The following is a 22,275-nucleotide window of genomic DNA, read 5'->3' on the forward strand; positions in this document are numbered from 1 at the left end:
TTTCTCCAAACCCTAGGCTTGCCGTTAACACTCAGCCCCACAAGGTCCTTGCCCTCGATTCCTGGTTACCTGAGAAGTGGCCTCCATAGCAAAGGATGTTGCTCTGCGTGTGCCTGAGTCCAGTGTAGCTCTGTTCCAACCCTGCCCTAGCATTCCTCCCTTCCAACTCCAGTCCAGACCATCCTTGTCCTCATCCCAGCTTCTCCTCGGTCAGGACAACACCCGTTAGATCCGTGAAAGACACATCTGATGCTTCTGTAGCTCACTGCCTAAAAAGGGAGAAACAAAGTAAAAGGTGGGGAGGCAGGGCAAGGGCGGAGGGGAGGAACCCTCTTCTGAGGAAGGTATGTTCTTATGTAACAGTCTTCGAAGGTTCCTCTAGTAGAGTTTGCAGCATTAAGTTTCCTAAGACAGGAGATGGGTTTGTGTCACAGATTCTGAGACGACAAACAAAGAGAAAGCGGGAAAAATGAATCCCAAAGGACAGGAGGTGGCTGAGGCTCTTCAGCATGGCGCTGGTTCTGCATTCACAGCTCAGCACCTCAACGCCTGCTGACGTGTCCGCTGTTCGCGATACAGTAGAGCAATATGCTGGTAAAAACTGATCCAATCCAAAAATAATATTAATAATAATAATTATAATAATTATAATAATAAAAAGTCAAGGTAAAATAGCAGCTGCATTTTATGTGTTTGTTGGTTTAAACTGATCCACCAAAAATAATATTAATAATAATAATTATAATAATTATAATAATAAAAAGTCAAGGTAAAATAGCAGCTGCATTTTATGTGTTTGTTGGTTTTATAAGATTTCCAAAACAAAACACAACTTTTCTTTCCTTTTTTTCCTTCAGATCCACTGAGTCTGGAGACACATCCAGGGCTTATATGCTGGACTCTTTAGGGGGCAGGTCCACATTGGTGACGGAGGTCACCAGGGAGACAAGACAGTCCGAGGTAGTGCCGTTGACCGACCTCCGGATCAGGGACACCCGCTCCTCCACACAGCCCGCGGAGAGGCGAGCCTCTGCGTCGTGGTCCCAGCATTCCTCAATGGTCACACAGAGTTGGGCCAGGCCCTGAAAGTTGGGGGAAGAGAGGGGAAGGGAAAGACAACCTTGTTAGAGGCTTTGGTGAGGACAAGTGTGGTGGGGGAGTAGGGACAGCAAGCTTGATAATGCTGCTACCAGCCACAGCTCACCATCTGGGGCCAGGGGAAACTGTGGCCACCAGGAAGCCTGCTCTCCTGGCAACAACCACCGAGAGCTCACCTGCCTCCTTCACAGACCTATGAACTACCCATGCCCCTCCTAGGGCAGACATGTGCGCTTGCCCTAGAATGGTGATATTCAAATCAAATCTCACACAAAGCCCAAATACACAGGCCCAAAGTACAGTGGTTTGGTCACACTGTGGACCAGGAAGGGGCATCATCCTACCTTACTACTCACACCCAGATATAACTCCCTAGGGTCCAGGGAACATGGCAGCCTCCCTCTATGCCCCACTGCCCTAGATCTCAGGCTCCTACACATGGAAGGTCCCTTCTTCTATGAAGCCCCTCACCGGGTGCTTCAGCCAGTGATCCTTAATGATAGGCCTCATCTTCTTGTGTACAACCACCTCCTGCAGTTCCTCCAGCGAAGGGTGCTGGCCAATCTCCTCCTCAAAGGGAAGCATATACTCGTCCACAGGTCCTACAGGGGAAAGAAAATCTAGTGGGATCACCCCAATGCCCCGCAGCTCCCAAACCCCAACCTGAGATGCCTAGGCCCACCCAGGACCACTGTCCCACTCACCATCTGCAGCTTTGCAGCGAGACACAAGCTCCCACAGCACCAGACCCATAGCATACATGTCAATACGCAGGAAGGCGTCTCGTTGGAAGTTGATGGCTCCCTCAAGCACCTCGGGGGCCATGTACCGTCTGGTACCTACCTACATAAGGACAGAGGAGGGTGGGGTCTACAGAGACTGACAAGGCACAAGCGAACACACCAATGGGCAGGGAGCTACAGCCCATGTACCCCACACAGGGGTAGGGTGTGGGCTTCAGAGTAGGATACCAGCAATGGGAAGCCCCAGTTCACCTTATTCACAGCAGTTACAAATTACATGTGATGACAATTTCATGAAATTATCATCTAACTGCTACAGCAATACCACAAGCTACACCAATGATGTGTATTTTACTGAGACTAAAACTAAAAGCTGGGCCAGGCGTGGTGGCGCATGCCTATAATCCCAGTACTTGGCAGGCTGAGGCAGGAGGATCGCTGTGAGTTTGAGACCAGCCTGGGTTACATAGTGAGTTCCAGGTCAGTCTCAACTACATAGTGAGACTCTGTCTCAAAATAACAAACAAACAAAAAAACTAAAAGCAAAGACAGGAAGAACGCTCAAACATATCAATAGCTGATTGTTTTAAGACAGTTTACTGGGTTTAGTTTTGAGTTACTTCTAGATTCCTGGTCTGGATCTTAGTACTTTGTTGTTGTTGTTGTTGTTGTTGTTGAGACAGGGTGCCACTATGTAGCCCAGGCTGGCTGAAATTTAAGAGTGTTCCTCCTTGCCTGTCTCCTGAGTGTTAGGATGACAGGCGTGTGCCACCATGCCTAGCAATTTTCCTATTTTATCCTGTTTAATAATTATTATAGAAGAAGAAACTGAGACTACAAAAGTAAGTGGCAAAATCTTGTGGCCTGGGAAAGCTTCAAGCTCCAGGCCTTGGTTTCCACAATGGCACAAGAGTTCCATTCTCCGAGTTCTCTGTGAGCTCTGAATTCATGCAGTGACCCTTGCTGAGTACCAGAGCATCCCCTTGGCCAGCCCTGTACTTCCCAGCCCAAGACTGGTACCTGGCCATGGGTATCCCCTGGCGGTTTCCCTGGCTCAAACCGAACAGCCAGGCCGAAGTCAGCCAGCACGGCCGTGAGGTCACTCTTCAGCAATACATTCTTGCTCTTAAAGTCCCTGTGGAAGCAAATGGGCTCAGGTGAAATAGAACTCCACAGTCAATATACTCTGTACCTAAAGACTACCCTGCCCTCGAGCTCCCCGAGTCTGTGCCTCACAACCCCATCCAGGGTGCAGGGTGTGTGCAGGGTACAAAAGCGAGGCCTTTCAGGAGCCCACAAAGGGGTGGGAATTCCCTGTAGCCTTGGGCTGAAGGCTTCTACCAGGGTTGGCAAAGCCATTCCTCCCTAATGGCTGGACAGACCCTTTTCCAGTCCCTACAGTATCAAAAACCAACCCGAATATTCTCAGAGGGGATGGTGCCAGGTACATGGGCCTATCTTTCTGGGAATAATTTATGATATTTAGAATGTGGGTGAAAGCAGAAATTTAAAATCAGCTTGCCAAGAACCCTATGTAGGCTGCACAGGCGGTGGAGCAGGGTACACTAGTGTTTGCACAGCTCTACCCCATACTAAAAGAGCTACTTTGAGTCCTCTCCCAGCACTGTCTGTCTCAGCCTTGGGCCACCCTGGCACAGTTAGTATGCATTACTCTTAAGTTGAACCAAAAAACAAAAAAACACAACTTGAGCCATATGCATGAGTCGACATTCAACCTGCTGACCTACAGAAAGAGCAGTTTCACAGTCAACCTTCTATGTCATTACTGTTCATATCATTAGGAATGCTTTAACTTTGAAGTCTGGAATTCAAGGCTTCTTCCCCTTCCTCAAAGGCAGGGAGCCAGCCTAGTATACTGATTAGTTACTCCACACTTCTGCAATATTGTGCCTTCACCGATAAGACGGGGTTAGGAAAAGACAGTTTCTACCCAACAAAGCAGTAATGAGGATTAGATGAGTTAGTATTTCCCAAAGAATTTAGAGTAGTGTAAGCACTCGGTAAAGCACAATGGTGGCAAAGCATGTAAGGGTGGTTTTTGTTTTTGTTTGGTGGTAACAGGGATTGAACCCAAGGCCTGTGTACTGACCTACATCGTCAGGCCTGTTTTTACTTTTTATTCTGAGAAAGGGTCTCACTAAGTTGTAAGCTGCCCAGAATGAGCTCAAACTCGCAATCCTCCTGCCTCAGCCACCCAAAGTGCTTGGATTGCAAGCATGCAATATCATATCTAGCTAACACTGGGGATCTCAAACACGGTTCAAGGACCCCAGAAGGTCCCTGAGATTGTTTCAGGAGATCATTGTGGTCAAAATTATTTTTGTATTCCATCACTTGCCTTTTCTAAACTCATCTTTCAGGAGTATAGAGAGGACTTCTCCAGGGGCTCCATGACAGATGCTGTCAGCTGTGACAGGTAACAGAAGTGGGTTTCTATACTAGCAAACACCAACAGACTGACCTAGTATGCAAAACTTCATTTTAACAGTACAAGGGGGCCTAACCAAAAAGTTTCAAACTGCTGAGCCAGCGCTCCAAAGTAATGAGGTCAGCACCTTCTCACATCGCCATTAGAGGGCACCAGAAAACCAGCTTGGGAGGCCATGCCATTCCCAGGACACAGGTAAAGACCAGGTTTTGTCCCCAGTTGCTCTGCCACACCATGAGCAGACTATGCATGTTTAAGAAGGTGAGATATCCCCCAGATTCTGCCCCACCCACCAGCCCTCTGCTGTTCCAGGCCACGTGCAGGTAGGGCACTTGCTAACCCACACACCTGTGGGCAATGGACGGCTTGTGGCCCTCACCACGGCACCAGGGCACATCCTCATGCAGGTACGAGAGGCCTCGTGACATCGTCTCTGCCACATGACACAATTCATTCCATGTGATGATGTTCCCCTTGAGGTAATCCGTGAGGGAGCCCTGAGAGAAAGCAGCACAGAAGTTGGGCACCGGCTCTTGGTGCAGAACAGGACTCAGTCCAGCCCAGCCCGGGAAGAAACATACTCTGTATCATAAGTCAGCCCAGGGCTGGAGGTTCTCACTGCAGAAACGCCTGCGGTAGGGGTTATCTCATCATAGATACCACCACAGGGCCCTTTCCATCTATCTCAGAGTCCATCTGATGGACACGGCTCACCTTGTCGTGGAAGGCCGTGATGAGCCACAGTTCCACCTCGAGGTTGGAGCCTCTCTTCTCGGCAGCAATGAACTGCAGCAAGTTCTCGTGCTTCATGCCAGGTGTGCTGAAGATCTCTCGCTCACTCTGCCATGACTGCTTGTCCTGAGGCGGGAAGAAGCTCAGCCACATTTCCCCACAGCAGGTCAGAGATCCTCCCCATCCCCACGCTGGCCTCCCAGCTTCAGCTTCCGTAGGGGGCCTAGGCGAGCAGCCCAGAGCGGGGCTCAGGAGCATGAGGGCAATAGCAATCCTGGAGATCACTTTAGCATGATCACAGCACCATGGATCACAAATGGAACCACTGGGCCCACAGAGAGGAAATAAGTTGCCCAGTATCACTCAACAAGTGAAAGGCACAGCCAGGCCAGGCTTTGCTAAGTGTCCTGGTAACTGCCTGGGGCAGCCTGGTGCCTAGGATCTCTGAGCAGATCATAATGTCAAGATCAAAACCCTGGTATCGAAGCAGATCAAGGATGGGCAAAGCCCTACTCTGGTCCTACAATGGAAATTTACTGTCACATACAATCCTCAGACAGCCAAGGGTGATACAAGTAACCATTCCACCTAGTGAAGCCACTTCTCTCTCATCCCACTGTGCATCGAGGGCTTGGATGGACCTATTACCAGCTGCAGTGAGGCAGGATGACCCAGAGCCCCCCACTCACCTGGAGTGGAAAGATCTTGACAGCCACAAAGTCGTTCATGAGCTGGGCCTTCCAGACACAGCCAAAGCGCCCCCGAGCCTTGATCTCCAGTAGCTGCAGTGGCTTCAGGCCCACCAGAGGGGATGGGGGCGGAGGCCCGGGGTCCTGGAAGAGAGTAAAGGCTTAACGGGATCTGGCCTGGACTGCCGCACCTCCCCTGCCCTGCCTTGTGCCAAGCCTGCACTGTCTCACCTCATGGATGTCCACATGGCCATAGGGGGGCTTGCGATGCCGATACATCCAGAAGGCCAACAGGACGATGAGGGAGAGGCCTCCAATGGGCAGCAGCGAGTAGGCCAGCACCGTGAGCAGGGTGGGGGCTGTCGGGGGTGGCTCGTACGTGACTGGGGGACACATGGAGCCCGGCGTCACACAGCCCGCCCACAACCACACCTCCATAAGGTCCTGCAGCCACTACCCACCCAAGTGGGAGCTGAGCACTCTGGGCCAAGGACTGGCCCCTCTTCCCACTGGCCCCTCACCTTCTGGACCCCCTGCTTCCGGCAGGTGGGTGAAGCGCTCGTTGCAGAAGTTGCCTTCACAGCAGCAGAAATACACCTGCGGATTCTCCTCGGTGGCCACACACTCCTGCCTGAAGGCAGAGTTTTCCTTACACTCTTCCAGCAGGGCAATGCGAGACTCTCCCAGGCCTGTGCAGTCAAACTCCTCCCCACAGACAGCACGTCATGGGCAACTTCAGTGGAACAGTGTGACCCACCCGAGTGTTACCCGAAGCTGAGGAGTGACCGCCAGGGGCTGACGTGCACCCACACCCTCCTCAGAGCTAGGAAAGGGCAAGCAGCTGTAGAAGGGCTTGCGACACAGCACCACCTCCTAAGACCCTTTCTCACTCAGACATCCTGAGACCCACATACCCCAGGAGGTGGTACAAGCACAGGCAGGCTTCAGCAGGGGAAGGGGAGCTTGGGTGGTACCTGTCGTAGCAGTTGAAGTCATCCAGCCAGCAACCCTTCTTGACAAGCTCAATGGTGCCTGAGCTGTTGCGCCAGGAGGCATAGCAGTGCAGCCGCTTGTCCTGCTCGCCCTCACAGCGCTCCAGGCCACTCTGGTTGGTATGTTCCAGCTCCCAGTTGGCGTTGTAGTAGAGGCACTCCCGCGTCTCCGCCTCCCCACGCCCAGAACCTGTGCCCCAGAGAAGCGAGAAAGGCTGAGCATGTCCCGACGACTGCTGCCCCAAACCCCTGCAACTAGTCCTGGGGACCCCACAAGAGAAGAGGGGGATACCCTCTGCTCTTAATGCTAGACCCCATGCCATCCGGGCACCCAACACCTCGAGATTATTACTGCATGCCCACTTGGTGCAAGCTCCCAGCTCATTTTCCCCACTGCAGCTGCACTAGGCCTATGAAAGGGAGCCTAATGCCACAGAAAGATGGACACCAGACTGATGGCCAGGTGCACAAAAAGGAGCTCCAACCCTGCCTGAGGTTTTGGGGCAGCTGTTACTCCTTGCAGTAGCAAAATAATGAAGGAGTCTCAAAACTTCAGTGCACTTGAGAATAACTTTAAGTATAGGGGTATGGTACGGTAATAGTGTTTATTAAAAATATATCTTCCCAGACATAGCCCAGATCTATCCAATGGTAATATGGGAATGGAGGCGGGATCTCCACTTTTTTTTTTTTATTTAGTTCAGGCTGGACATGAACTCCCTATGAAGCCCAGGCTGCCCTTGAACTCGCAGCAATTCTCCTGCCTCAGCCTCCCAAGTGCTGGGATTATAGGTGTGAGCCACCATGCCTGGCAGGATCTCCACTTTTAAACACCTTGTCTACTTCAGGAGATTCTAATGCAGACCTGAGGGGCCACATCTGGAGGAACTACAAGGACTGATGGCTTCCTGCAGCTCCAGTCTCTGCCTGGCTCCTGCTCACCAGTTTCCTCCAGGGAGCCTACACTGGTGGGTCTCCCACAACTTTCTGCCCAGACTCTCCAGTGTCCTTTCTGCACCCAACAATGGCACCCAGTGCTGCACATCAGGTTCCCAGAGTCACGGGGTGTGAGGGGGGTACTCAGGCAGGAGGAGGGCCGGCAGGAGGCTAAGCTACAATCACAGATCAACCTCCCAGCTGGGCTCTCCCCTGACAACCCTCAGCACACCCCATCCACTCCTGAATCCCATTCTATCCCCTGCAGAAGTACCATCCAGGTGGCTGAAAATGTCAACCTCCAACTGCTTGTTCAAATGCTTTCTTCAAACATGAACTCAAACATGCATCAAATCTGTCTTCCTCATCCTCCCTGTAAAACAACCCCCAATCCCAGGCCCAGAGCTGCCCCCATGAATCCTATAGTCCTGGGACGGAAAAAGTGGCAAAAGACAGGTTCTGCCTGAGACCAAGCCACTGCTTCTTCACAGGACATCGACGTGAAGGAGGCCGCAGCGTTTACACTATACAGAAACATCCGACAGGAATGGCCAAGCATCCAGCTTACCTTTCTGCACCTGTGGAGCCTACTGTGAGTCAGTGACCTGGCACCATCCACAACCCTCACCCCACCCCATGGAGGAGGAGGAACCACAGTCACTCTTAAAAACCCTAGCCAGCATGCCAGCAACTGTACTTCACTGTCAGTCAGTCTGAAAGGTGTATTGGGACAGCAAGGACAGAGGGCAGTGATGCTGGGGGGAAGACACAGTGCCCTGAGGTCTAGGATAGCCCATACCTTGATTTCCCAGGGCCCATCCCAGACCAAAAGACACTGGTGGGGGAGCCTCCATCACAGGAGTAGCCATTCTCTGCTCAGACCTACATTTGTTACACCTCCCTGCAGTTGATAAGAGGCTTCTTTCAGGGGGAACCAACCAGGGGCTAGCAGCAAATCTCAAGGCTCAAGCAAGAATCAGAGGTTGTCACCCAGCCACAGTGCTGACCATCCCAGGACATCTAGCATAAATCCTGACCTCTGGCAGCTTCCGAAAGCATGGCCTCTGAGCAGCCATGTAGCTAGGACTCACCCTGGCCTACAGAAAGGGAATCAGGGTCAAGGGGGCTCACATGAGGACAGTATCGGCTTCCCCCATTCAGGCCCTTCTTCAAACACAGAGATTAAGGTTTAGGGTTCCGTAGGCAATCAGAGGCTGACAGGGGCCAGGACCACGCTAGCACCTACAGTGCCCACAGACCCCTGCCTACCTGCAGCAGCACATCACTGAGCTGTGCAAAGCACCCAGTCCGGGAGTGCATGGCCCTGCTCTCCCCAACCCGGGGCCCCACTGTATCCACAGCAGCAACCCTAGTTGGGGAACTTGAGCCTGGTAAGGCCAGTGCCCAGGCTAGCTACAGCTAGGAGGGCTGAGCACTCCTCTACCTTCTCCCCTGCAGCCACAACCCAGCACCAAAGCCCTGAATGTGCCCACTCCTGGGCTTAGCACCCGTTATACCTCTGGCTGCAAATACTTACCACTTTCTCCCCAAGGTTTTAACTATGTCCTCTCTCCCAAAACCAGGCAAACTTTCTAATTTATTGGCCCTTGTGTTTCCTCTCTCACCTAACTTGCCACCTTGGCTAATTGTTGATGTTTAAAGGAATATTTCACACATTAAAAAGTATGTGAATCACATAACCAAAAATAACCCCCCAAAATAAATAACACTATTAATATAATGAACATTTGTATAAGAAATGAAGCATTACAAATGTCTTCAATAATTGTGTTCGAATTCTGGGCTTCCCCCACAAGACTGAAAAGCAGGACTTTGACCATCCTGAGTGTCAGAACCAGATCCAAACACATACGAGTTGTCACAAGGTGCGGGCAGGTATACTGGTTAAAGATTTCAAAAGGAGTGACAACACTTTTTTTTGCAGCTCTGTAAATCTAACCTGGGGCCTCATGTACTCTAGGCAAGTGCTCTAACACTGACCTATACTCACTCACAGCCAAGGAGTGTTATATCTCCATTCAGGCAACAGGCAGTAAGTCCCCTGTGCAGGGTTAGGAGAGTTCCAACATGACAAACAGGCAAGGGCTGGCCCAGCTCCTCTCTCTAGGCCATCATCAGGCACCGACCCATCTGGCCACTAACATGGATAGGACCTATATGGAATGAACTAGGAGCTTCAAATCTCAAGGTTCTAAGCAGGACCCAAGGGTCCTGTATGTTACCTGCACCCCATCTGATTAGATCCGCCTAGGCAACTCAGCAAAACAACAGCGCTGACCTGGCCAGACCTCAAATCTTGCCCTATATTCCCCTTGGCAGCTTAACTAAACTACTCTGTGACAGAGATTAACAACACACCTACCTCCTAGGGCTGTTAGGAAAATTTAAATGTTAATGCATTTCATGGTCAGAATATGCCTGGCATATTACCCATTATATCAGAGCCATACCATTCATTCCCTGCTGCCCATGGTAATTCCCATACCTAACTTTCCTATGTGGCCCCAGCCCATCAAGTCATGTCATGCCAGAGAGAGCTACTCAGACTTAAAAAACCAAGGCATGACATGACATGACATGAATCATCAGACTCTGAAGTACTATGAACCCCAATGAGTATAAATAAATTTAAGTACATACTTAGACATATACCTTGTAACAGAGAAAAGCTAAGAAAACTAGAGGGAAAAGAAAAGGTACTTGTACAATTAAACTATAGCAGCCAGGGATTTAGCTCAGTGGTGCCCCACTTGTCTCTCAAGTGCAAGGTCCCAAGTTCAATCCCCAATACCAAAAAACAAACAAACAAAAAAACTATAGCAGTCTTTTCAGTAGTGATAGTGGAAATCAGAAATAATATCTAAATTTGTTTCTACATCTACTGAGATACTCATAGTTCTCCCTCCTCTACTCTGATAATATGGTGAATTCAACTGATTTTCAATTATTATTAAATATGCATTCCTGCGATAAAAATACTCGGTCAGGTGTATTATCATTTTTACTTATTGCTGGGGTTTAGTAAGGATTTTTGAATCACATGTTCACGTATTAGTTCCATTTAACTCATCTGTTCTGTGTTCTCTTATCTCTCTTCTATTGCCTTCTTTTCAGTTAGATAATTCTCTTGCTATTCCACTTGTCCTAATTTTTAGCTTGAAAGCTATAGTTTTTCTGTCCTTTGCCAGTTACCCTAGAGTACAGCAGCACCTCTTCTGGAATTATCCAAATCTAACATTAGGTCTGAGGTATACTTGGTGGTAGAGCTCTTGCCAAGCATGCACAGGGCCCTGTGTTTGATTCCAGCCCTGAGGTACAAGGGAGGGGAGCTCTAACATTAATTGGTAGTTCCACCCCTTCTTGACACGATAAGACACTTTACAACAACTTAACCTCATTTTCTCTCTACTCCCACATACCATAGTTACTGTGTGTTTTGTTTCCTATGGACTTCTCTTTTCATGCAAGAGATGCCCAATTACATTTTCACTGCTCTTCAATCCTCTCTCATCTCTGACCTTCTTTCTGGATCATTTTTTTCCTTCTGCCTAAAAAATACTTCCGTTACGTGAAGCCATCATTCCTGAAAGATAATTTCACTTGATATAAAATTTTTGCTTGGTAGCTATTTCTTTCAACATTTAAAGCTAACCGTCTTCGACTTCCCTGGTTTCTCTTGTGAAGTTAGCAGTCACTGTAACTGCTACTCTTGATTGTCACGACTTTCATCCCTAGTTATTTTTAAGATCTCTTTCCATCTTTGGGTACCAGAATTTTGATGTGATAGATTGTTTTATTCATTATCTTACCTCAACAGGACTTCTTGAACCTACAGCATGACATCTTTCACTGGTTTTAGAACGTTCTCAACTATTTTCCTGCTTCATTCTTTCCCCTCTACTTCACATTCTCACTTTATCCCCTGTGTTATCCATCTTTTTGTTTCTTCATGGGTGTCTGTATATTTTCTTCTGATCTACCACAGTTCACTAATCCCCTCTTTAGATGCATCTAATCTCCTGATAAAAATCATGTACTGGGCTCTTAATTTCTGTTATTCACATCAATTCTATAACAGATTTTTCCTTTGGTAATTTATAGTTCTCGGCTCTCTGCTGAAATTCCTACTCATTCATCTCCCGACCACAGCAAACACTCATGTACACGATACCACTCATCTGAAGCACATCCTAGTCTGCTTCAACTGCGATATTTCTGCTGGCTATTTATTTTAAATCATCATCCAGCCACTATATTGTCCAAATTTTTTGCAGATATAAAGTTGAGGCCTAGGATGAGGTAAATCCTCCAGAAAGAATTATATATATTTCTGACAGGAAGGAAAGATACCATTAATTCCAAAATATTTAAATCTAATTACAGGTTGTTTCTCCATTTTGAGGTTCTCCTTGTCCCTAGGAGGAGTCTCAATCTAAAAGGAGGGGTTAACTCCACCCACCCTCAGAATCTCTCTTCTTACCCTACAGGGCTATCTCAATCTTTTAAGGTGAGAGTGTTCATCTCTCAACTGCCCCCACAGAATGACTGAAAACGTGAAGTCACCACCAGAGGCCTTTGTTCTTACATTGATTCTGGACTAGTAAGTCTATCTTCTTAGCTGTATAAGGCATTCAACCTGAGATATTCTCTTTAATTTTTCCAGTTTTCCCAGTTGCCTTCAGAAAGGGGGATGGTCCTTATTATCAAACAGAAAGTTTTTACATCTAAATTTTTACCCAGCTTCCAGATATTTTTTTCAGGACCATAACAGGCCCAAAATCAAGGGTATATCTACACATATGCAAAAATTGAGCTCACAGAATATACTATATAAAATTGCCTATGGAAAGTTTTGAACAAGAACAAAAGAAAAGAGCAAAGCCCAGAAAAGTAAGTTCAATTCCAGAATGTAACTGAAGAGAAAAAAGAATTCACTTTCAACCACCTTCATTGTTTCACACTATTATGGACTGAACTGTGTCCTCTCAGAATTCAAACTGAAGACCCCCCAATGTGACTCTATTCAGAGATGGGAGAAAATAAAGGCAAAATGAGATTATAGAGTCAGGCCTCTAATCCAGCAGGAATGGTGCCCTCAGAAGAGGAAGAAACCCTTTGCACTCACAGCAAAAAGGTCACACAAGGAAGGACACACAGCACGAAGGAAGCTATCTTTAAGCTAAGAAGATGCCCTGCCTCCAACCCTGAAAACAAACCTGCCAGCACCTTACCCTGCGATTCCAGCCCCCAGCACCATGAGAAAATGAGTCCCTATTGTTTGAGCCACTCCGTACTCTTTTATGATAACCTAGGCAGAGTAAGGCACAAGCAGTACATGTCACCTGTTCATTGTGATATAATCAGTCAGAAACATTTCACAAATCTAGTGTCATCCAAACCCATGAGCAAGAGCAAGGTCTGACAAATGGGTTTACTCAGGACTTCCAGTATAACAGTACTCAAAGAGCAGGAAGCTTGCTGGATCAAGAGACTAGAAGCAAACAGGAGGCTTTGGAGAACAAGTCATCCCAAACTGTCTTTCCTATTCTTCAGCCAATCATGCCAAAGGCTGTACAAGGAAACAAGACATACACTCAGCCAGAAATAGGAATTTACTCCTGCCCTGTCCTAAGAAGCACTATCTACTACCATTATTACCACCTGTGAAATCAGAATCTCATCACGCCAAGATTTTGTCAAATACAGTGTACTCTCAGGGCATGGTGGCACACATCTGTTAACCCCAGCTATCTGGGAGGCTGAGGCTGGAGGATCGCAAGTTCTAGGCAAGCCTGGGCAACTCAGGAAGACACTGTCTCAAAACTTTTTAAAAGGAGCTGGGCAGCTAGGTATGGTGGCTCTTGCCTGTAATTCCAGCACTCTGGAAGGCCAAGGCAGAAGGATCACAAGTTTGAGCCCAGCCCAGGCAATTTAGTGAGATGCTATCTCAAAAAAATTTTTTTTTAATTTTACCAAAAAAACAAAACAAAACTGAGTTGGGGATGCAGCTCAGTACAAAGGTCCTAAGTTCAATTCCTAGTACTTTTAATAAAAGCAGGGGAGAGGGCCGAGGACGTAGCTCAGTAGTAAAAGCTCCTGCTACACATGCATGAGATCATGGGTTCAATCCCGGTACCACCAAAAAAAAAAAAAAAAAGCATCATCATGTGCCTTGTTCCCCAGTGCTCTTCAGCAAGTGCCTTGGGCCTTGGGGGCAGCATGAGCATGTAAGTGAGCACAAACAGAGGCACACATACATGTCCACTCCAAACCCAAGCCGGCATGCCACAGCCAGTCCTCTGCCACACCCCTGGTGGCACAGTAACCATGCCCTCAGGACAGAACACAGCCTGCTGGGCTCTCCTCAGGCACTAAGCCGAAGCCTCTCCGGTCTATGGGAACTACTTCCACCTCCACATTCAGGCATCTCATCTCAACAGGGGTGCGCTGAGGGTCAGAAAGGCTGTTCACCGACTGCCACAGATGGCCAGCTCCCATGTCACCCAGCTGCTGCAACCGTTACCTGGGTGGCCTCAAAAATAAAAAATACAGGGCCAGGGATGTAGCTCAGTGGTGCCGCTACCTGCCTAGCAAGTGCAAGGCCCTGAGTTTGATCCCTGGTACCAAAAAAAAAAAAAAAAAAAAAATATTCATGTTTATTACCATGTAAAATATTCACACTTTATAACCCAGAAATTCTCTTTTGTCAACTATGCTTGGCAAACAACCTGCATAAGTGGAATAAAATCACAAAGCCCACCAAAAGGAAGCTTGATAAAATGTAGTCTAAATCTAATCTTTGGAATTTTATACAGCTATTAAAAAAAAAATCTAGGACCAAGCACGGTAGTGCAGGCTTGTAATTTAAGCACTAAAGACGTTGAGGCAGGAAGATTGTGAGTTAGAGCAATGAAACATTGTCTCAAACCCTCTTACACACAAAAAACAGGATCAGAGAAGACTCGAATTGCTGGGGATTTGGCTCAGTGGTTCCGCCACCTGCCTTGCAAGTGCCAAGTGTTCAATCTCCGGTACAAAAAAAAAAAAAAAAAAAAACAAAAAAAAAAAAAGACTCAAATTATTAGAAAGGTTACCAAAACAGATGAACTTAAAGACATGACATGGAACCAGCAAGTGAAAATCACAGACACCGTAAACAGAAGATGGACACAAAACAGTTCATGTATATGATGACATTCACATAAAATAGAAAAACTAAGTTGCTGTAAGTCAAGAGTAGTTACCCTAGGCAGATAGGGCTAGTGATTTGAGGCAAATAATTAAGGGCTTGGGGGCAGAGGTGTGGCTCAGAAGCTGAACTTGTGCTTAGGATGCTTGAGGCCTTGGGTTCAATCCTTAAGACTGAAAGGCTGGGGCACTAGTGGGGAAAGAGGCTGGTAGATTTCTGATTCTCCATTTGGATTTTAATTACATGGATAAATTCAGTTTCTGAAAATTCATGAAGCAGCCACCAAGATAATTACACTATTCTTTTTCTGTTTGTTTTTGGTGTTAGGAATTGAACCCAGGGTCTCACACATGCTAACCATATGTTCTACCACTGAACTATACCCCCAGTCATAATTACACTATTCTATATGTATTTTATACTTCAATTAAATGCCTAGAAAAGTGTGCTATCATTTGGAGACAGAGAAAACAAAAAGACTTCTCTATTTATCTAGGTACTTCCTATAGACGCATAGCTAAAAATGTCTAGAAGAAAACACTCCCACTCTAAAAGGCTTACCTCTGGAAGGGCACTCAGATGGGGGACAGGTAAAGGAGATTCTTGTTTTATCTATAACAGCTAGATTTCTGCAACTGAACATTTGTGTATTACTTATACAACTAAAATAACATTTAAATGGGAAGAAAGAAAAAGTAGGGCCAATGTGTCTTCTGCTCCCCAATTGTACCACAGCGTGGCGAACAAGGTGACACTCCAGAAAGAAGAGAGCTGAGTGGAGAGTTTTTCAAGGTATGTGAGACAGAACCATACTACTCCCTGGCCCTTCTGCTCTCACATGGCCCCGCAGGATACACCCTCCTCAGGCAGAAGGGCTACCAGGTGGGAAGAAAAACTAGAATTGCCTTCTCAAACCCTCTGTCCATACAGCTTCTAAGCCCCTAAGCAGATTGATCCCTATGCCCTCCATGCACAGAGCAGCTAAATTTCTCATGAGGCCTAGGCCACAGGGCTCCTTTTTAATCCCACTTAAAACTTGGATGAAAAAAGAAAAAGAGAATCCCCCAAAAGTACATAAGGCCTTAACCCCTGGTTGCCAGCCCAGGGCTCTGAGAATTCACCTAAGCTTTCTGAATCAATGGACAGATCATAGTCATGCTGAGTTAGAGGGAGAAGAGGGCTGTCAGTGACACTGGATGTTAAAAAGCATTGTCTCCATACCTGAAAACACAGCACACCACTGGACAAGCCTTAGGAAAAACACCCTGACGGCAGCACTCCAGAGGCAGCTTCCAAGCCAGCCTCCTGTTTCAATTGGTTCGGGTCTGGGAGACAAACAGGGATCCCTCCCTCTCTGCAGATGGACAGACAACAGCTGGTCTGGTTACATCCTCCAAAATGTTCAGCCACAAACCCGACGAAGCAGCCTCCTCCATCCTCCAGCCAAAGGCTTGGGTTTCCAACCAGCCTTCCTTTTCTTTCCCCAGAACTAATTTTAGCCTCCTTGGTTGTCAGAGTGGAACTGAAATAGTCTGCCAAGGAACGTGTTTGCAAAAAAGCATGCACTTGCCTCACAGAACACCTCAGCTCCAACCCAGAAACTAGCCAGGGAGAAGCCCCACTGCCCAGTAGGACGGACCCCTCCAACGAATATTCCCCAGGGAGGAGGCCCACCAATCTGCCCAGTAGGACAGGCTTCCTTTCTACACCGGCTTTCAGCAATCACGTGTCCATGAATGAAGCACCCAGCTGGAGATGCCATTCCCCGAGAGGATCTGAAAAAGGCACATGTAGGTGCACAGTGATCCCAGAGTAACCAGGGCAAATCATGGGGCTGTCCAGAGCCAGGAAGGACACCATTACTGGTCCTGGGCCAGGAGGAGGCACAGCTCATCCCAAACAGTCCCAGCCCACTCCATCAGTTCATTTCTAGTACCTGCCACTACCTTAGGCAGAGACATTGCCGACAACCTCCACAAACAAACTCAGAAGAAAGCAGCAGCATCTCCTTACCCAACAACCTACACCCCAGGAACAGCCCACCAGTATATGTGCTGCGCAGTGAGCCCAGGAACAGCCCACGAGGGCCACAAGGAGCAGGCACCTGTGGGGGCTGGATGGACCCGAGTCTGGTAGAGAAAGACCAAAAAGGAAGCCCAGGACAAGGGTAAGCGTCTGTTTTGAAATTAAAAAAAAAACTGTGATGGAATGGGAGAGAAAGGAAAGAAAAAGAATTCTAGGAAGGCAACAAAGTCTCTTGGGAAAAGAATCCAAAAGAGATGGCACTAGAAGTCTCCACTCCAGCACACACTTCACATAGCAGTAGTGTGCAGTGCTTGGGAACTGAGGTTCATAGCGACTTTCCTCCCATCCTAAAGCCCAGTCTGTAATCGGCTCCCAGAGCAGCAAGCCATGTCTCAAGACACTCATGGAAGAGTCCCCCAGAAAGCCTCCCAGCAGAAACCAGGGGAGTAGAAAACAAATGAGGGCAGCCATGGGGGGCGGCCAGCCTGCTGAGCCCAACGCACAGGCCTCCGTAGAGATTAACTGTGTCCATGAAGGCTCCAGCACTCGCACCCATCTCAGGCAGTGCTGTCCACCACATTCCCCAGGTCCAGGGTAAAAAGCCTGGCCCTGCCGTTGGATTCCAATCCAGCCACCACAACCTGAGGAGAAGGGAGAGACTTGTTCCCGTACCTTTGGGGGGAGGCTGCCCACCTGCCCTGGTGTCCCCAGCCTGGAAGCTCCAGGCCCACAGCCGCTGTGGCTCCTCAGGGTGCCTTACAGCAGGCCCGCTTGGGAGAAAGGGCATGCCTGCGTCCTGCTACAACCCCAGTGCTCCTCTCGGCAGATAGGCTCAGCTTGTAGGGCTCCCAGGTGAGCAGTGAGGGGGTGCCAGGCGGGCAGAGAGGCCCCGGCAACAGGCACTTCCTGACATTCTACGTGGGCAGGAGGGAGAAGCATGAGTGCCAGGCTCAAGGCAATGGGCAGACCGGGTGGGCGGGTGCAGGCAGGCAGGCTGCCGGGCCACCCACAACAGCCGCCTCCCTGAAACCCGAACCACTTCTGGGAAAACTCAAGGACGCCAGCTTTCTGGTCAGTGGCAAGCGGTGCACCCAAACCACTAATTCTGAACCAGACGCACACAGTGAACAGGGGTTTAGCCACAATCTCCTACACGTTGAGCAAAATCCAACCTCCAACCCTAAATGCGAGGGGAGGAAGAAGATGAATGTGCACTCACAGCCATTATTCCCGCTTCTCATAGCCATCTGCTTCATTAAAAGCACCAAGAATATTCCAGAACCCTCGTTCTCAACTTGAGTGTGATTTTGTCCCTACCTCCTCCAGGGATTTTTAACAATGTCTTACAAATATTCTCAGTTGTCACAAGAGGTGCTACTGGAACGAGTGGGTAGAAGCTGGGGATGCTACTAAACATGTACAATGTGTAGGACAACACCGCCATCACCACCCCACACCTACCTACACAACCACGAATCACCAGCTCCTAATGGTCAACAATGTCAAAGGTTGAGAGCTGTTCTAGAAAGAGGCCCCCACTTCAGGGCTGTCCAGAGTCACTTTCAGAAGTAATGCCCCTGACCTTGGGCCCCCCAGATCCCAGCCCAAGGGGACAGATCAGTACCTGGCATGGATCTAAACATCCAACCTGATGCCCCTCAGTTCCCACTTATATTTTCTGAGCTCCCAAGTAGGGAGCTAAATGCATAGGCACTCAAGAAGGTGGCCTTCTAGAAGAAACCAGTACTAAGATCTAACTAATGGGCAGAATCACAAGTACAGAAGTAAAGTAGAAGACATACTCAGTATCAGAACAGGTCAAGTAGAGGCAGCCACGGGAGAACAAGCCCAGTGTACACACAAGCGGCCCCTCAGAAGAGTTGTTACATAACAGAGCAGCCAGGACTTCAGAAAAAGAGCTCCAATCAGTATGGAAAACAGAGTATGGTACAAAGCCTGGTGTAGTGGTGCATGCCTATAACCTCAATACTCTCGAAGCCTAAGGCAAGAGGACCACAAGTACAGGCCGAGCTCTGTCAACTTAGCAACTGAGACTTTATTTCAATTATTTAAAAAAAAAAGTAAAACGTGGAGGGGATATATCTCAGCATAAAGGCCCTAGGTTCAATCCCCCAGTAGGACCAAAAATAAAATCATCCATATGAACATACAGATATTGATCTGTATTTCCTGGTGGGAAGGTAATAGCTTTCCTTAGATTCCACAGGGGCCTGTAACAAAAAGGTCCACAGGGGAAGGATTGGAGCCTTCACTGAGCTCCTGCAAAGACAGTTCCTAGGGTGATATGCCAGGGTAGATCCAAGAGCTTTGGAGAGCAATGATGCCCAGAAAGACCCAGAGAGGAGAACACTATAGAAGCCCACATAGGGTACAACAGGATTCTAAATTTTACATTTTTATCCAGCCAGAACTGGAGAAGATAGGTGAATGTCTTCTATGATCTGTTTTGGAAAGGCCTCTAAGAGCTGTGGTGGGTACCTATTTCTCCCAAAGGGCAACCCAGTCAGCAAAACAGCCTTGAGTGCCCAGTAGGCAAAAGGGCAGGTAGCAGAGGACACCCTCACTTTCTGGGGCCATGTACCTATGGCCCATAGCTCTGTAGTCCATGTCTTTGGCAACTAGCACTACACTGGACCAGAAGGTGGAAGGTCACTCCACCCTCCCTTCTCTGGGGAAATAGACAAAAGATACCTTTGTGTCAAAGAGTGGCCAGCCTATGAGGAGAGGTCAGGACAGTCAGTCACGACCTGGTGGGATCTTCCCCAGCCAAAGGCTTCTGGTATTCCACACAGGACAACACTCCACTCTGCTCCCATAGGCCCTCCCATCTGAATTCCAAGTGAGAAAAAGCTGCAGGATCTCCTGCAGGTACAGCATATGTAGGATGTCCACTGCAATGCAAAGCTACACAGATCACAAAAGACTGCAGAACCAACCAACCAGTGATGCACAACATAAATGCCTTCTAGGCTCATGCTGTCCATTATGGCAGCCACTAGCCAGACGCAACTATAGAGTAACTGAAATGCAGAGTAGGAAAAGAGGTGTTCTATAAATTGAAGATACACACAAGATTCTGAAGACAGTAGGGGAAAAATGTCAAATGTCTCATTAACTGTTTCAATAGTAAACACATGATAAAAATGAAACAAATCTGAATATGGAAAAAGGTGATGTGTCCTCCCCAAACTCGTATGTGGAAACCCTAAGCCACAACATAATGGTATTTAGAGGTGGAGTCCTTGGGTGATCAGAGTTAGGTTAGCTCATGAGAATAGGGCCCTTGTGGTGAGGTTAGTGCCCATTTAAAAGGAAGAATGAGAGCTCCCTCACCTTTTCTGTCTTATGAGGGGGCGGCAATCTGCAAACAGAGGGTCCTCGCCAGAACCTGACCAGGCCAGCACCCTGGGCAGACATCTGGACTCCGGAACCATGAGAAAACAGTACTACTGTCAGAGCCCCCCAGTCTTTGATAATTTGCTAGGGTAACCATAAACCTGCCAGATGTGGTGGCACACATCTATAATCCCAGTATTCGGAAGGCTGAGGCAGGAAGATTGCCATGAGTTCGAGTACAGTAGGCCAGTCTGAACTACATTTTAAGACTCTCAAAAACAAACCTATAAAAACAGAATAAAATAAAGTACAGCTATTCCTTTTATTAAATACTAGAAAATTTTAATTTACATATACTATATATGGTTGATCCTATGTTTCTGTTGTACAGAATTGTTCTGTATCTTCCTTCTATCAAGGTGCTGTGGGCTGCAGAGGGTGACAGTAATATCACCATCAAAGCAGGAGGATGAAGGAAAAGCCACCCTAAAACAAAAGGATCAGGAAGGCCAGCTCTGCCCAAGACTGGACCCAGGGCAGTTCTTCCAGCAGTTCCTCTCAGGGAGGGCAGTAGCCACCAGAGCACTGGTTGGGGCGATAAGAAACACCCCTCTGACTCCACTTCCTCCAATGGTAGGAGCACAGGCCTGGGAGTCCGAGGCTGGCCCCTAACTAGATACCTACTCTGCACAGGGGCAAGAAGAGGCAAGAAACATGACCCCAGGATTCTAATTCACCCAGCCTATACTTAACGAAGGTGAGACCTGAGACTAGACTGCAACAGGCTGGAGGTAGGAAGCGGTCCCCAGTCCCACATCTGAGGCCCATCTGGTCCTGCGAAGACGCCTCACAGGTCTGGGCTTAAGGGTCCAGACTGGACCAGAATTAGGAGCCCAGATGGCCCAGGGGCAGCCAGGCGAGCTACTGCCTTTTCTATCCTTTCATGCCCCCCTTTTCTGGGAAAATGTCTCTCAAAGGCAACACTTAAAAGGCAGGAGATCAGAAAGGAACAAAATATTCAATCCAAACACAACTTTGCCTCCACCACCCAGGAAAGGGCTCAAAGTGAGCCACAACGGCCCTTCCCACAGGGTGCCCAGGTACCAAAGAAGTTGTCACTGCCCCTGGTGCCCGCACTCAGGCCCCAGGCTTCTCAGCCCCTAGCGAGAACCCTCTAGCTCTCAGTGTTAAAGGAAGAGTCCCACCATCCAAACCAGGAAAGGAGTGGAGGGAGGGCGGTGGGGATGCAGTGGACATCCCCGGTCCCCACCCCCGCAGCAGCTTGGGGATCCCGGTCAGTCCTCTGCATGCCCAGCCCCGCCCCTCATGGTTTTCCCAGACTCCGCGCTGCTGCCACCTCGGGCGGCAGGGGACCCGCACTGCATGTGTAATGGGGGTTGGGAACAAAGACGCATTAGACTCAGCGCCCCCCCGCTGGGCACAGCTGCCCCCACTGCCCCGAGCTTTTCGTGGGAGTTTCAAGGCCAGACTTCCCTCGTCTTGGCGCGCCCACCCGCCAGGGCACGCCCCAGCACACTAACCGGGTAATGGGTGCTTCAGGTTTGGAGAGGAAAGCGCTTTCCCTGCGCAACTCTGCGAATATCCACCCCAAGTATCCTTCTACCCAAACAAACGAACGCTAGCGCTCCCAGCTACACGCCCCACGCCGCCGGCTAGCTGAAGGCGGGTCACCCACGCCGGCCACGTGCCTCCGGGCGAAAAGAGACCTGTTGGTTTTGCTTCTTGCCGCGCTCCCTTCCCGGCTGCCCAAGACAAAGCGGTCCCGCTAGGTGAGCGCGCTCCGCATCTGGCGCCCAAGGCAAGGAAAGCAGGCGCAGGTGGAAGCCCGCGCCAAAGCCCGCCGTGCGCCGAGCGCAGGGCAGCCGGGTGGGATGAAGTAGGGGATCCTCTCGGCTGTGCGAAGCCGCCTTCCCGTCGCTACCCCTAGCAGAGGCTCTGATGGACACGCAGCCCTGTCCTGGCCACGGCTGCACCACACTCCCGCCGCCCCCCTGAGATCTGCCCGCCCTGCTTGACCGCCTTC

At 48.9% G+C, this 22,275-nt stretch overlaps 1 protein-coding gene across 1 annotated transcript in view; it reads right to left on the bottom strand.

Moving 5' to 3' along the window:
* Positions 1 to 779: 779 nt before the first annotated feature.
* Acvr2b (activin A receptor type 2B) overlaps positions 780 to 22,275 on the bottom strand; it is a 23,126-nt gene continuing 1,630 nt past the window's right edge. Inside the window, exons 3-13 of the mRNA XM_033768067.1 lie at positions 16,071 to 16,203; positions 6,686 to 6,893; positions 6,233 to 6,342; positions 5,943 to 6,094; positions 5,712 to 5,855; positions 5,005 to 5,148; positions 4,639 to 4,787; positions 2,862 to 2,976; positions 1,803 to 1,941; positions 1,570 to 1,700; positions 780 to 1,082 (exon numbers count right to left, since the gene is read on the bottom strand). Coding sequence (XP_033623958.1) covers positions 888 to 1,082; positions 1,570 to 1,700; positions 1,803 to 1,941; positions 2,862 to 2,976; positions 4,639 to 4,787; positions 5,005 to 5,148; positions 5,712 to 5,855; positions 5,943 to 6,094; positions 6,233 to 6,342; positions 6,686 to 6,893; positions 16,071 to 16,203 — 1,620 coding nt within the window. The 3' untranslated portion in view covers positions 780 to 887. The remainder of the gene's footprint in view (positions 1,083 to 1,569; positions 1,701 to 1,802; positions 1,942 to 2,861; positions 2,977 to 4,638; positions 4,788 to 5,004; positions 5,149 to 5,711; positions 5,856 to 5,942; positions 6,095 to 6,232; positions 6,343 to 6,685; positions 6,894 to 16,070; positions 16,204 to 22,275) is intronic.

The sequence above is a fragment of the Fukomys damarensis genome, unplaced genomic scaffold, assembly GCF_012274545.1.
Source record: "Fukomys damarensis isolate Sample0158 unplaced genomic scaffold, DMR_v1.0_HiC HiC_scaffold_24, whole genome shotgun sequence".
Lineage (NCBI taxonomy): Eukaryota > Metazoa > Chordata > Mammalia > Rodentia > Bathyergidae > Fukomys > Fukomys damarensis.